General features: G+C 33.2%; 1 protein-coding gene across 2 annotated transcripts in view; it reads left to right on the top strand.

Moving 5' to 3' along the window:
* EPYC (epiphycan) overlaps positions 1–14,259 on the top strand; it is a 42,139-nt gene extending 27,880 nt beyond the window's left edge. The window contains exons 4-7 of one of the 2 annotated variants that reach the window (XM_055238326.1): positions 4,948–5,106; positions 5,929–6,131; positions 7,755–7,850; positions 13,615–14,259. In XM_055238326.1, coding sequence (XP_055094301.1) covers positions 4,948–5,106; positions 5,929–6,131; positions 7,755–7,850; positions 13,615–13,785 — 629 coding nt within the window. In that variant the 3' untranslated portion in view covers positions 13,786–14,259. The remainder of the gene's footprint in view (positions 1–4,947; positions 5,107–5,928; positions 6,132–7,754; positions 7,851–13,614) is intronic. The other variant, XM_055238327.1, reaches the window with a different exon arrangement.
* The last annotated feature ends 814 nt before the right edge of the window (positions 14,260–15,073 follow it).

Here is a 15,073-nt window from a genome sequence, read left to right as displayed (position 1 = left end):
GAGATGATGAGGATGAAGATAATGGTAATAGTAATAATATTTTGCACTAATTGAGCATATACTATCTGTGGCCCATATGCTCAGCACTTCACATTATCTCATTGGATTATTAAAACCTCCCTGTGAGAGTGTTAATATTACTCTTCTCATTATCACCGAGAAAACTATACTTCAAAGGGGATAGTAACTTGCCAGACATCACAAAGCTGTTACATAGTGGGTTTGAAGTCAGCCTGTTCAGATTCTTGGCTGTTTATTTATTTAAAAACAGGCTTCTTCTCACTCAATCCTAAGAAGCAACAGAGAGAGGAAAATATTGCACAATATCAGACACCATGTTGCATGGCCTGCAGATGAAACCAGAGCCTTTTAGTTAATGAGAAGGAATTCTTGGTGCTACATGTAATTCTATAATATGTCTATATTTCTTGTTCGAATGTGTCACTGTCAACCTTGGGGGTATTCGAGAGGACTCACACTGGAATACTTTTATATACAGAGAGAATGGCATAGTTAGGGAGTATAGAAAAAAATAAGGAGAGTTCCCACTGCAAAGGTTGAGTGAATATAGAGTGTCTCTGTATTCCAAGTTCTGTAGACACAAAACTTAGTTTTAAATAACTACTGTTTTCATGAATATTTCTGCCTAGCACAGGAAGATAGACATAGAAACAAATTTAGAGGCAATACTGTATGTATTAATCCATTTTCACACTGCTGATAAAGACATACCCAAGATTGGGTAATTTATAGAGAAAAAAGAGGTTTAATGGATTCACAGTTCCACATGGCTGGGGAGGCCTCAAAATCATGGTGAAAGGCAAAAGGCATATCTTACATGGCAGCAGGAAAGAGAGAAAGAGAGCCAAGTGAAAGGGGAAATGCCTTATAAAACCATCAGATCTCATGAGACTTATTCACTACCACAAGAACAGTATGAGGGAAGCCGCCCTCGTGATTCAGTTATCTCCCACCAGGTCTCTCACACAACATGTGGGAATTACGTGAGCTACAAGTCGAGATTTGGGTGGGGACACAGCCAAATCATGTCACTGTATTACATGTGTTATGAGAAAAGTCTGTCCAGAACACATTGGGAGACAAAAAGAGAGGGAGGAGCAATATTACCTAAGGCACGACTAAGAGCAAAGTACAGGAATCAAAACTGAGTTTCTTGGAGAGACAGAGGAGCCAAAACACATAGATCCAAATCCCAGCACTGTGACTTGTGGGGTTTTTATAGTCTTGAGCAAGGCATTCAATATTTTTGTGTCTTAGTTTTCTCATCTAAAAAAATGGGATAATAAATAATAGAAATTACCTTATAGAGGTGTTGTCAGGATTAAATGAATACATGTAGTTACTGGCCCATAGTAAACATAGTAAGTGTTAGTTATGAAAATTCTACTATTGATAAAGGAGTTCATGCATTTTTTTCTCTCTTAAAATTTTTCGTGTACAATACAGTATTGTTAACTATGAATAGTATGATATAGCAGACCTCTAGAACTTATTCGTCCCGTATAACTGAAATTTTATACCCCTTGAACAACTCCCCATTTCCCGAGGCTCTGATAACCACCATTTTACTCTTTGCCTCTTTAACTGTTTTTAGTTAACTGTTCTTCAATAAGTAATATGAAAAGTTGCCCTTTCATCCCATGCCTTCTATATGCCAGTTGAATTGTTTTATCTACATTAACTTTTTGAAGAGTTATAATACTACGTACTAGGCACTGATTACCCATTTTTTAAAATAAGAAAACTAAAACTCCAACATACTATAAAATGTGTCCAGTATCACAGAGGTGATATATGGAATGCAACATAGACCAATAAATCCTGTCAGTGTCATTAATGAATATATTATATTCTTTCTGTGTAGTTAAATTTCTGTGTAGTAAAACACTCTACAAGTAGAAAAAGGAAGAGACACAATGAGAAGGAAATGTAAATATCCAGCATAAAGCACCCAAAATAGGAAAATTAAATATCCCTAGAATATTACTTATGTTTAAATGATTTCAGATCCTTCAAAAGTTGACCAACCTGGTATCAGTACCTGTACTTTGGATCTCTCAGCTGAGCCAGAAACAACAGAGAAGCAGAGTGCCCAATCCTTTCAGAAGCTTGAGTCAAGTAATGCTTCACTAATGTCAATTTAGAAACATAACAAAAACTAAGACTTTTAAAGAAAATTTTTGTTTCTAAAGTACTTAAGGATAAAAAAGTTAAAAACTCAAACTCACATTTTAATTTTCAAAGAAGAGGCACATTCATCAAAATTCATTTAGAAATATTTAGAATATTAAAAATAAAAATACCATATTTTTACTAAAACAAATTTCTAAAAATAACATTCTAAAACCGTATAATGTAGCCTTGAGTTAAGTGTAGAAAAACTTAGAATTAAACTGTAACTACTGCGAATATATATAAATTACCCTAAGCAATCATTTCTTAATTATCAAGGTGATATATAGAAGAATCAAATGCCTTAACTCTTAAAATTTTATGAGTAGAAAATAATAATTTATAATGATTGGAGAAATTAGCACATATTAAATATTTTACAGCTCCTGCTTAAACATTTTTTCCTGGCTTTCCATTCTTAAAATGGAAATGACTTTTGTATTTAATGATAGTAATAAGACCTTAATGGGTACATTATTAGTTCTTGATTACAAACCACAAACAGACCTTTCAACTAGGTTGATCAAATATCCTGGTTTGTCTGGGTGTGATGAGTTCCCGAAACAAGTGTCTTCCAATGTTATAAACAGGAAAGTCTCAGGTAAACTAAGACAAATTGATCACTGAGAAATTTCAGAACATTTCTTCCACCACTTTTCTCTTCTAGTTTATGTCATAGAGATTTCACTTTCTCCATTCATTTCACAGCTTACAACCCTTATTTACCTCATCCCTAGACCCCTCAAGCCTGTCAGGTAACTTCCTACTTCACAAAGAAAATGCAATTTCTCAGTCAGCAGCTCCTTGGTCTTCGTGTTTCCAGACAAATAATCTACCTACATCTATACCAATGTGCTCTTCTATCTCCCTCTCCTTCTAGTACAACAAAGACACTCTGTCCTTCCACACGTGGGATGAAAATCCTTCCATGTTCTTTGAGCTCTATTTCCTACTGTCCTCTCATGATCATTTTTATATTCAACTTCACCTCCTCTGGATCTTTTTCTCCAAATTCCTTCCACGTTAATCACCCCCTTCATCAAACAAACCCCAAGCATATTTTATTATAGATATCACTATGTCTCATCCCTTGCTCTTCACAAACCTCTCAGCATTTTTGACATTTGTGGCAACTTTTCTCTTACTTCCAACTTCTCCCTTAATGGACTGTAATCTGGCTTTCAGCTCCCTCACTTTGCAAATCTTGTAAACACTCTGATAACCACTACAATAACTAATCCAAGAACACTTTTCAGTCCTTAACTTACCTGACATCTCAGGAGGCTTAGGTTGTTGATTATTTCCTTTCCCTTAAAACTCTCTCCCCACGTGGCCTCCATGACATTGCCCTATCCTGATTCTCCTCCTTTCCTCTGGTCATTAATTCTCCATCTGCTTTAGAAGTTTACTGTCCTCTCCATGATCACTAAACAGAAAATGAAGAAGGGGTGGAGAGGTAGGGGTGTGTGTGTGTATATGTGTGTGCGTGTGTATGTAAGACAGAAAAGAAAAATCAGTATGTCAAGATATAACTCAGCCTCAGAAACATTTTTGGCTCCATTGCCTCCTCTATCACCATTACCCTAGCCAAGTTATCATATTTTGTCTACACTATGATTCACTTCCACTTTTTCCAGTTGCCCTGCTTGAGTCTTCCATTACACCTTCCAGCAGACTTAACTCTTACCATGCAAACTGCATCGTATGATACCTCTGCCCATCCTTATGGGAAGGAATAAAAGCTGCAGCACAGCCTACAAGGCCCCTGCATGTTATGTCCCATACATTCCAATGCTCTCTGAGTTTTAACCATATGGACTATCTTTCAGTCCCTCCAAAGTGAAGGCACATGCTGCTTCCTCTGCCTGGCATACTATTCCCTTCCTACCTGCATAGTCAATTATTCCTCTTCTGCTGATCTCAGCTCAGCTTTCACTTCAGAGATGCCTTCCATGACTTCCAGACTAGGTCAAATACCCCTATGTTATATTCAGATGACACTTCATGACATTTATCACATTCATAATTTTGTGTGATTAACATTCACTTCACATAGCAGATCATAAAACACAACTGTGTTCTTTGTGCTTACCACTGTTTCACCAGCTAGCATGGTGCCGTTTACATAGAAAGGATTCAATAATATGTAGTGAGCAACTGAATATTAATAATATAATTATTATATTATAATGTAAATATTATATTATTAATAATATAAATAATATAAATAAAATATAATTAATTATATTATTATTTTATGTTATTATATTATTTATGTAATATATATTATTTATTATATTATAATAAATAATATAATATAAATATAATATAATATAATAATATATTATTTATTAATATAATAAAATATAAATAATTATATTTTATTTTTCTTGAAGCAAGTGTTTTCAGTAAAATGTTTCATTAGTAAACCAGACTTAATAAAAATATTACATGTGATATTTTAACTTTATGAAAAGCAAAATAATGTTTAAATTTTGAATATAGAACTTCTAATAAATAGAAAAGTACTAATTTTAAATTATTTTTAAAATGTTACATTGGATATATTAATTGTTGAGACAATTTTAATTGGTATGTTTGACTTGAATATTCTATTTACAGAACGCATTATGAGAAAATATAAAATCTACTTGGTTAGTGGGAGACTCTAATCTTGTTTATCAAACATTCCACATTATTTCTTAGAAATGGATTTGGTACTTACATATAATTTTATTTTCCTTTATCTTTTAGACTTTCCAACCTGTCTTCTGTGTACTTGTATAAGTACCACCGTGTACTGTGATGACCATGAACTTGATGCTATTCCTCCGCTGCCCAAGAACACCGCTTATTTCTATTCCCGCTTTAACAGAATTAAAAAGATCAACAAAAATGACTTTGCAAGCCTAAGTATGGATGACAGCATTAACAGCCTTCACCGCTTTATAGACTTCCCTAAAATTTTTACATTGTTAAATGTTAGCACTGAGAATGAAACTTGAATGCCAAAGCCTGGTTCATGAATCGATAGTGTTTTGTTATTTAAAAATTTGAGAGTTTGCTTTAATAATTATAAGAAAAACAACAAATAAACAATGGTCATTTCAAAACCACATAGGTGATGTTTTCAAATGAGCAATTTAAACTAAATATGCATGATAAATAATTATATTTTACATGCTGGAACGTTTTATCATATTATGACATTATGAGTAAAATATTATGGTCATATTTATGAGGAGTTGGCTTTTTAAAAATAAACTTCCACTAAAGCATAGTTGCTTTATGATGGATGAATGCAAGCCTAAATTCTGACTTTATAGTTGTTGCCAACTTAGAAGAATTTTGGTATGTGTCTTCATAAAGTGTTTTAATCATTTGAAGATTTCTTTCTAATGCCTGTATCTGACTATTAGAAAACACAACACTCTTTATCATTGAGGGGAACATTTTAAATGACAAAATCCAGACAAACTTTATGAAGATTATGGAGAGAAGACTAGTTATTTTAAATGTGGTGTACCAATTTCTTTGCTAAAGTTATACTCCTAAGTACACACATATGAATAGTATTTGGAGGAAATAATTTTTATAAAAAGAAAGATAATCATTTCATTAACTGTGCATTGCTAAATTTATATTTATATTTGCAAAATAAAGGAAAATTACATTTATATTTTTATGTGAGCAAAACAAGAATATTTAACTACTTCCTTTATTTTTTTCTTCTAGGTGATTTAAGAAGGATTGATCTGACATCAAATTTAATATCTGAGATTGATGAAGATGCATTCCGAAAACTGCCTCAACTTCGAGAGCTTGTCCTGCGTGACAACAAAATAAGGCAGCTCCCAGAATTGCCAATCACTTTGACATTTATTGATATTAGCAACAATAGACTTGGAAGGAAAGGCATAAAGCAAGAAGCATTTAAAGTAAGTTTTAAGTTTGATACGCAGACTTTTATCTTCCAATCTTATTTGCTGTCATTGACTAGCCTTTTTATTTGTATAGGGGAAATTTATTTATTTATTTATTTATTTATTTATTTATTTATTGAGATAGGGTCTCACTCTGTCACCCAGGCTTGAGTGCCAGTGGTGCCATCACGGCCCACTGCAGTTTCGACCTCCCTGGGCTCAGATGATCCTCCTGCCTCAGCCTCCCAAGTAGCTGGGACTACAAGACATGTGTCACCATGCCTGGCTAAATTTTGTATATTTTTGTAGAGACATGGTTTCACCATATTTCCCACGCTGGTCTCAAACTCCTGAGCTCCAGTGATCCTCCTGCTTCGGCCTACCAAAGTAGTGGCATTATAGGTGTGAGCCACTATGGCCAACTTCTATAAGGGGATTTAATTTAGTGAGACTTTTAACTTTCGGAATAAACTTCCCAACTGCATCTATCATGCTTTTGAGAAATACCATGTTCTGGTACATTGTGAGGGTAATCAAGCACCAAGAACACAAAGCAGGGCTAGAATAAGAAGTTGGTGGCTACCTGAAGCACCATCTACAGGAGCACCTGGAAGTGGTGCAAGCCAGAGAATCTGTATTGATCAGACCCTCCACTCAGAAAGATTATCTGGTTAAAAGGATAGCTACTTGGCAGGGAATGGGCAGTGTCTTGAAGACAGAAGTCTACTAAATGACCTTATAAAGAGGATGGATTCAGTTAACCTTAGAGATTTTGTTTTCTAAGTGAAGCAAACAGGTTTGAGGCTAGAGGACTTGCTTGGAAAAACAGCATAGGCTCTGAGAACAGTAACCAACTGGCTTTCTTGCCCCCTCTTACAGCATTCAAGCAGCCCCTCTCAGTGCACATTGAACACGTAATTTTAAAATACCCTTTAGAGAGACACCACATTATTCTCAGGGATGGCATAGGGGATAGTGTGGCCTCATTACCACTGGATGGTGGTGAATGCCCTGTCTCTCTGCTAGGCCTCCTGTGATACCATCAATGGTAGCTATGGGAGTTAGGACATCTCACTATAGCAAGGCAAGGGTCATAGTCTATTGTGCCCACTGTGCCTCTGTTGGCACAGGTGGCGATGAGTCACAGTTTATTCTAGGGTGTTTGGCTAGAGTAGAACAGCTATTGTCTAAATGTTTTCTGTCTTGCTAGGCTGCCCCTTTCCTGGTACTTGGGCTACCAGGCCATTGCTGGGGAGGAACTCTTTGTTTCCATGCCTATAAAATAAAGGAAATGCTTGCTATGCCTCATCAAAATCCTCAAAATCCCACTGCAGAATGTCTTTCATAGGAAGAAGCAGGCTTGCTTAAATTGAGAAAGTCAGACTGAACAAAACATGGTTCTTCCTAGAGACTGAGAAACACATTGTATTTTCATGAAGAAATATTTGCTTGTAGCCAATTTTTCCTAAACTCATCTGAATTGTCTAGTAACTCAGAAAACTAAGCTGCCTCAACTTTACAAAACAAGACCTGAACTGGAACATGCTATTTTACAAATATCTGCATGTAGAGGGAATGGGAAATACAACTGTGGCAACACTAGTTTTTATTGAGTTCCCACATTTGGAATGTTTACAGGACATGTATGATCTCCATCATCTGTACCTCACTGATAACAACTTGGACCACATCCCTCTGCCACTCCCAGAAAATCTACAAGCCCTTCACCTCCAGGTAGGAGTCTACCAGTAAGGTGTGCCCAAGAGCTTCAGAGAAAGCAGAGCCAAGAAGGACATCAGGACACAAGAATTTGTCTGAAATGGCATGTTGACACACTGTGATAACTTTTCTTCTTTTTCCCTTTTCTCATTTATTCTCTCTGAGTACAAAGCTATCTTTATACATTCATAGCTCTATCTATTCTAATTGAATTCCGATAACTTTACTCTTTTCCTTATTTTCCAAGACAAAATGCATCCTTTTGGTACACAAATCTTCTTTAGGAAAAAAAAACATTGAAAATTTCATCTGTTGAAGAAAATGAAAAGATTAGAAGTGGAAAAGAAAAGGGAGAAATAAAAATCTAACTTGACGTTTAGCCGTCAGGGGGAAAAAAACAATTTCAGCCTGTGATTTTAGGTTTTATGCATTGAATTAAATTCAGTCCTAAGGCATTCCTGTGTGCTGAGAGATGGCAAGCTCCATCTCTCTGGATAAACAAAGTGCAGGTTTTTTTTTTTTTTTTTTTTTTAACAAAAAAACACACCACATTTGAAAGTTTTGGTTATTTTAAATCCCATTAAGCTACATGTTATCTTTGAGTATTCAGTTTGATTAGTTTAATGAATGAATAATATTTTATTTTCACCTATGGGATTAAAAAATTGTTCAATCATAATGAATATTTTTGGTTGTTAAATATAAATTATTTCTTATTTCAGTTGTAAATTTTAGTTTGTAGCTATAATAAACATTCTCTAATAAAGTGATCTGTTCTATGGAATAAAAATATAGAGAAAACACCCATTTCATGCTCAAAGAAACAAGGAAACAAAGAAACAACGTTATAGTTTAACATTATCTTTTATGGCAGAAAATGTACAAAAAGTGATTTTGCTATTTAAGAGCTGGACATGAATTCCTGTGTTTCCCCTTGTGGATTTTGTGAATATTTACCTTTGTGCCTTTTCTTTTTTCCTATTAATATAAATATTTTCATATTTTTGGTGTCTACATATATATAAATATATATCTCTATACATATATGTATATACACACACTATATATATATATATGTATGTTTGTGTCTTGGGTATCTGTCTCTTTTTGTGGGTTTGTCTGATTTGTTTACTTGCCTATTGTATATGTATTTTCTAGCCATTTGGTTTGATTTCTGGATGGCTCTCTCTTTTTCTCTGGGAGTGAATTTCTATGCATATAAAGATGTCTTTCCTTGTTTGTGACTGAAGGAAAGATTTCCAAGGGAGTACTTAAAGAGATTTTGGAATGTGTTTTCCAATTATGAATTAAATTTTATTACCATTATCTGGGATGATATTGATCCTACCAATAAAACAAGTCTTTGATGTTATATTTAAACATAGTTTGTTTATATATATGAGGGAATTTTTTAAAGTAACAGCTTCTACATTCCCATTCTAAGCTTTGAAAGTCAATAAGTGCAACTTAAAAATTTTTTCTCTGTCACTGTCACCTCACAACATCCAATATATATATGTCTGTTTTTAGCTTACATTGTCTTCAATTTCTATATTTTTAATACATAAATAAATCCCCTTTTTTATTCATTTGAAAAATGTTTGCCAACATGTAGTATAGCAGTTAAAACTGAAGGCTCCGGCAAAAACATATGCCTTGGGCTGAAATTCTAGACCCAAAACTATCTGAAACTCCCTGCATTTCTGATTTCGTGTGTGGATTAAAAGGTGATCTACACAGGATGGCTGGGAGGATGAATGAAAAAATGTTTATAAAGCATTTAATATAGCTACTGATATATGATAAATACTTAAATGTAAGTCACAGTTATTAACAACACCTATCTATCACATATCAAAGGGAATAGCAGAGTTAATAGGCACAAAATATGTATTATTCCTCATTGATACTTTATAATGATAAGAGGGTTAATACATCAGGGTGAATACACACATGATTATAAACATATATGCATCTAACAACAGAGGCCCAAAATACACGAGGCAAAAACTATCAGAAATGAAAGGAGAAATAGGCAGTTCAATAGTAATGAAGTATTCCATCTTCTTATTTTTATTTTTTAATTTAATTTTTTTTTTTTTTTTTTTTTTTACAGAAAGGGTCTTGCTCTGTCACCCAGGCTAGAATGCAGTAGTATGATCATAGCTTACCACAGCCTCAAACACCTGCGCTCAAGCAATTTTCCTACCCTAGTCTCCCAAGTAGCTAGAACTTTAGGTGTGAACCATCATGCCTGGCTGCTTTTTAAATTTTTTATAGAGACCAGGTCTCACCATGTTGCCCAGGCTGGTTTTGAACTCCTGGCCTCAAGTGATCCTCCTGAATCGGCCTCCCAAAGTGCTGGGATTACTGGCATGTGCCACCTCACCTGGCCCTGCTTCAATAATGGATAGAACAACTATCTACAAGATCACTAAGTAAATAGAAAACTTGGACAACACTGAAAACCAATTCGGCATAACAGTCATCGACAGAACATTCCACCCAACAATTTCAAAATACACATTTTTCTCAAGTGCACAAGAAACATTTCCCAGGTAGACCACATACTAGGCCACAAAACAAGTATTAGTAAATTGAAAATAATTAAAATTATACAGAGTATGTTTTCTGATTCCAATGAAATTGCATTAGAAATCAACAAAAAATAAAATTTAAGAAATTCACAAATATGTGGATATGAAACAAAATTTTTCTTAATCACTAATGGGCCAAAATAGAAATCTCAAGAAAGTTAAAAAAAATCAGAGATAAATAAAAACAAAAATAAAACATATTGAAATGTATGGGATGGAGCTAAAGCAGCACTTAAAGGGAAATTTTCAGCTGTAAATATGTATATTAAAAAAGAAGATCTCAAATCTATAACCTAGCCTTCTACCTTAAGATAACAGAAAAAGTAGAGGAAACTAACCCAAAGCAAGCAGGATAGAAATAATAAAAATTAAAGCAGAATAAGCAAAATATATAATAGAAAAATAATAGAGAAACAAAACTAACATTTGGTTCTTTAAAAGATCAACAAATTGACATATTTTTAGCTGAAGTGACCTAGGAAAAAAGTCACAAATTACTAAAATCAGGAATAAGAAAGGGGACATTACCACCAACCTTACAGGAATAAGAAGGATCATAAGGATTACTATAACAACTGTAAACCAACAAATTAAACGAACAAATTTCTAGAAAAATGCAAGCTATTGAAATTGATTAAAGAATGGATAATCTGAATAGCACTATAATAAGCAAATATATTAACTTAGCAATTTAATATCTTCCATAAAAGACAACCCACTCCCACATTACTGGTTAACTTTATCAAACATTTAAAGAAGAATTCATAACAATCTTTCACAAACTATTTCAAATAACAACAAAAAAAGAGAGCATTTCCTTCCTAACCCATTCTGTGAAGCCAATATTACCCAATAACAATACTCGACAAATATATCACCAGAAAATGAAACTACAGGCCAACATCCTTTATAAATATTGATGCAAATCGCCTCAACAAAACACAACAAACTGAATTCACCAACATATAGAAAAGATAACACATCACGACCAAATGGGATTGCAGAAATATAAGAATAGTTTAACATTTAAAAATCAACCAATGTAATATATTAATAGAATAAAGGGTTTAAAACTATATGATTATTTCAGTAGATGTCAAAAAAAGCATTTGACAAAATCCAGCACCATTTTATTATAATATTACTAAAAATAAAACCAGGAATAGAAGGAACTTCTTCAATCCAAACTCAGGCTAACATCATCTTCAATGGGGAAAGACTGAACGCTTTCTTCCTAAGAACAGAAACAAGACTAAAATTGTTTGTCTCACCACTTCTATTCAGTATTGAGCCTGGCAGTTATAGCTAGGACTATTAGGACAAATAAATACATAAAATATAGTAAGTAAATGGTTTCCAAATTGGAAATAAGGTCATTTTTCTATTTTCAGATGACATAACCTTGCATATAAAAAATCTTAAGGAATCCACTAAAAACTAGTTGAACTAATAAATGAGTTCAGCAATGTGGCAGGTTACAAAATAAATATACAAATACCAATTGCATACAGGATATCTATACACTAGCAATGAACAATCTGAAAAAAAATTAAGAAAACAATCCTGTTTACAATAGTCACAAAATTTTAAAGGTACCTAAAATAAATTTAACAAAGGCAGTACAAGCTCTGTATACTTAAAGCTACAACACATTGTTGAAATTAAGATCTAAATAAAGAAAACATAATTCCATATTCATGAATCAGAAGACTTACGACTAAGGTGGAAATGGTCCCCAAATTAATCTATAAATCTTAGGTATAGAAAATCCTAAGGACTCCACTAAAGTATTTGAACTAATAAATAAGTTCAGCAATGTTATAGGTTATAAAATCAATATAAACTATCAATTATGTTTCAATACATTAACAATGAACAAAAACACAGTGAGATACTAACTCATACTCACTTATTTGGCTAAAAAAAAAGAGACAATTAGAAGCGTTGGTTAAGATGCAGACAAAATTGTAACCCTCATATATTGTTGGTAGAAGTGCAAAATGGTGCACCTACTTTGGAAAACAGTCTGACAGTTCCTCAAAATAAAACATGAAGTTACTTTATGACTCAGCAATTCAATGTCTAAGTATATACCCAAAAGAACTGAAAGCATATGTACATACAAAACTTTTACACAAATGTTAACAGAAGTATATTCATAAGAGGCATAATTTGGATTTGGAAATAATTCAAATTTCCATTAATTAACGAATAAACAAAAATGTGGTATATCAATACAATGAAATACTACTGGACAACAAAAAAGAATGAAGTACCAATACATCCTACAACATGTATGAAATTTGAAAACACAATACTAAGCGAAAGAACTCAGTACCAAAACATATATACATAATTCTACTTATGTGAAATGTCCAGACAGGAAAATCTATAGAAAAAGAAAATAGATTAGCAGTTGCTAGGGTGGGAGGAGGGGAATGTGTGGCTTTCTTTTGGGGGTGTTGAAAATGCTTAAAAATTAGACAGATGGTTGCAAAGCTCTGTTAATACACTATAAAACACTGAACTGCACCATTTAAGTGGGTGAATTTTATGGTATGTGAGATACAGTAAATAAACCTAGGTTTAAAAATCCAGTCCTATAATAATAAAAAAATAAAAAATAAATAAACAAATAATAAAAATCCAATCCTGGGCCCTGCTTACCTTCCGGATATTTGCTCCCTCCTTCCTTCCCCTCACTTCAGCCACATTGACTTGAATGTTGAATGTTGAGGGAGGAGCATTCCATGTTGATTCCTCAGGACTCTAAACTCGATGTTTTCTGTGCCTAGAATGTTCTTCCCTTGGTTTTTTCATGCCTTTTTCTTCTTGTCAATCCACTCTCAGTTCAATTGTTACCTCTAAAGATAACTTTTCATAGTCATCCTATTTTCTTCACAATACTCAACATTTCTGGAAATAACTTGTTTTTCTTTCAGTAGTTTTTTCACCTCAAATTGTATTTCTCTTACTGAAGTATAAGTTCCTTAAAGACAGGAGCATATCTATTTCCTAATTTATCCCCATTGCTTAGAAAGTGCTTGGCATATACATTAAGTAATTTTGATTGAGGAAAATAACAAAAGAATAAAAACAAGGATGAAGCACAGTGGACTGCGCTATCAATCAATACTAAGGATGTGTTATATCTTGTCATAATTTATTTTCATCTTTTTTAGAATAACAACATTCTGGAGATGCATGAAGATACGTTCTGCAATGTTAAAAATTTGACTTATATTCGTAAGGCACTAGAGGACATTCGATTGGATGGAAACCCTATTAATCTCAGCAAAACTCCTCAAGCATACACGTGTCTACCTCGTCTGCCTGTTGGGAGCCTTGTCTAATTTCAGATAATGGTTAGCATTATGATGGCTACTATAAATAAACCATTCTTACTGCTCTCTTCCAAAACAAAACTCAGCATGATACTTTGAGATTGTGTTCTGAGAGATGATATGACTACATAAAATACAATTAAAAATGTTATAATGAAAATGTAGTAATTTAAGAAAACACCAGATGAGTTAGGAATAAACCTATAACATTTACAAAAAGAGCAAAACTAAGTGATAGAAAATATTTCACATATGTTCTTATAGATCATGTATCACTTGCAAGTTTTAGGAGTTCATATACTATGTAATTTCAAATTAAGTACACAATAAAGTAAAATTTTGAAATGAACACTTTAGGTATTTTTGCCAAGATTTAGATATTTTTAATTAAACTTTTCTCTTCCTTTTTTTTCCACTAATGCATGTTTATTCCCCTAATCCATTAAAGAGCATGAAGAAAAGAATAAAAGTATTTGAAAATTATAATGGCCTTGTGAAGTATTCATTATAATCACACCATGCAAATAATCATATCCAACAATAATACACATAACCTCCAGTTTTTGAATGATAACTTTTTATCATCTTAAAGAGCTGACAACTCATTTTAGATCTTCGATAAACTGGTTAGTTATGTAGTGTATTTCTATGCCTGTAAGGAAAATAAAATATAGAAAATTGAAAATATAGAAGACGATATGGTAATCATATTAGGGAAGAAGTAATACTTTCTTAGGAGAGTTCATCTTTCTAAAATGTATAATCATAATACAGGCACATACATGGTTCAAAACTGAAAGACAATAAAAGAGTATCCAATGAAAGGTAAGTTTCCTTCCAGCTGCAACACCTCCAGGTCTACTCCCCGGAAATAATGTTTTCCTGCATGATTTCATAAAGATTTCCACAAGAAACAAAAACTCGCATATAAGTAACTTTTTCTTTTTTACATAAATACATATGTGCATATGCTACACATGCATTTCACCAGAATGTGTGTATTTATACATAAAATATGCATTTTGAAGTTCAGAAGATAAACACTATTCTGAACTTTGCTTGTTTAATTTAAAATTATTGCTGGATGATTATTCCATATCAGCACATATAGCTGTACTGATTCTGAAAACCACATATCAGTCCATCACATGGATGTACATTTTTTTCATGTACACCAAACTTCAAAGAATACCCTTGCTGGAACATGAATGAGTTTGTATACATGTGAGAGTACATGTATTGATAAAATCATGAAAGTAGAATTCTGGGTTAAAGATTATTATTTTAAATTTTAATA

This window comes from Symphalangus syndactylus, chromosome 13 (genome assembly GCF_028878055.3).
Source record: "Symphalangus syndactylus isolate Jambi chromosome 13, NHGRI_mSymSyn1-v2.1_pri, whole genome shotgun sequence".
NCBI lineage: Eukaryota > Metazoa > Chordata > Mammalia > Primates > Hylobatidae > Symphalangus > Symphalangus syndactylus.
This window is presented reverse-complemented; position numbering and strand designations above follow the sequence as displayed.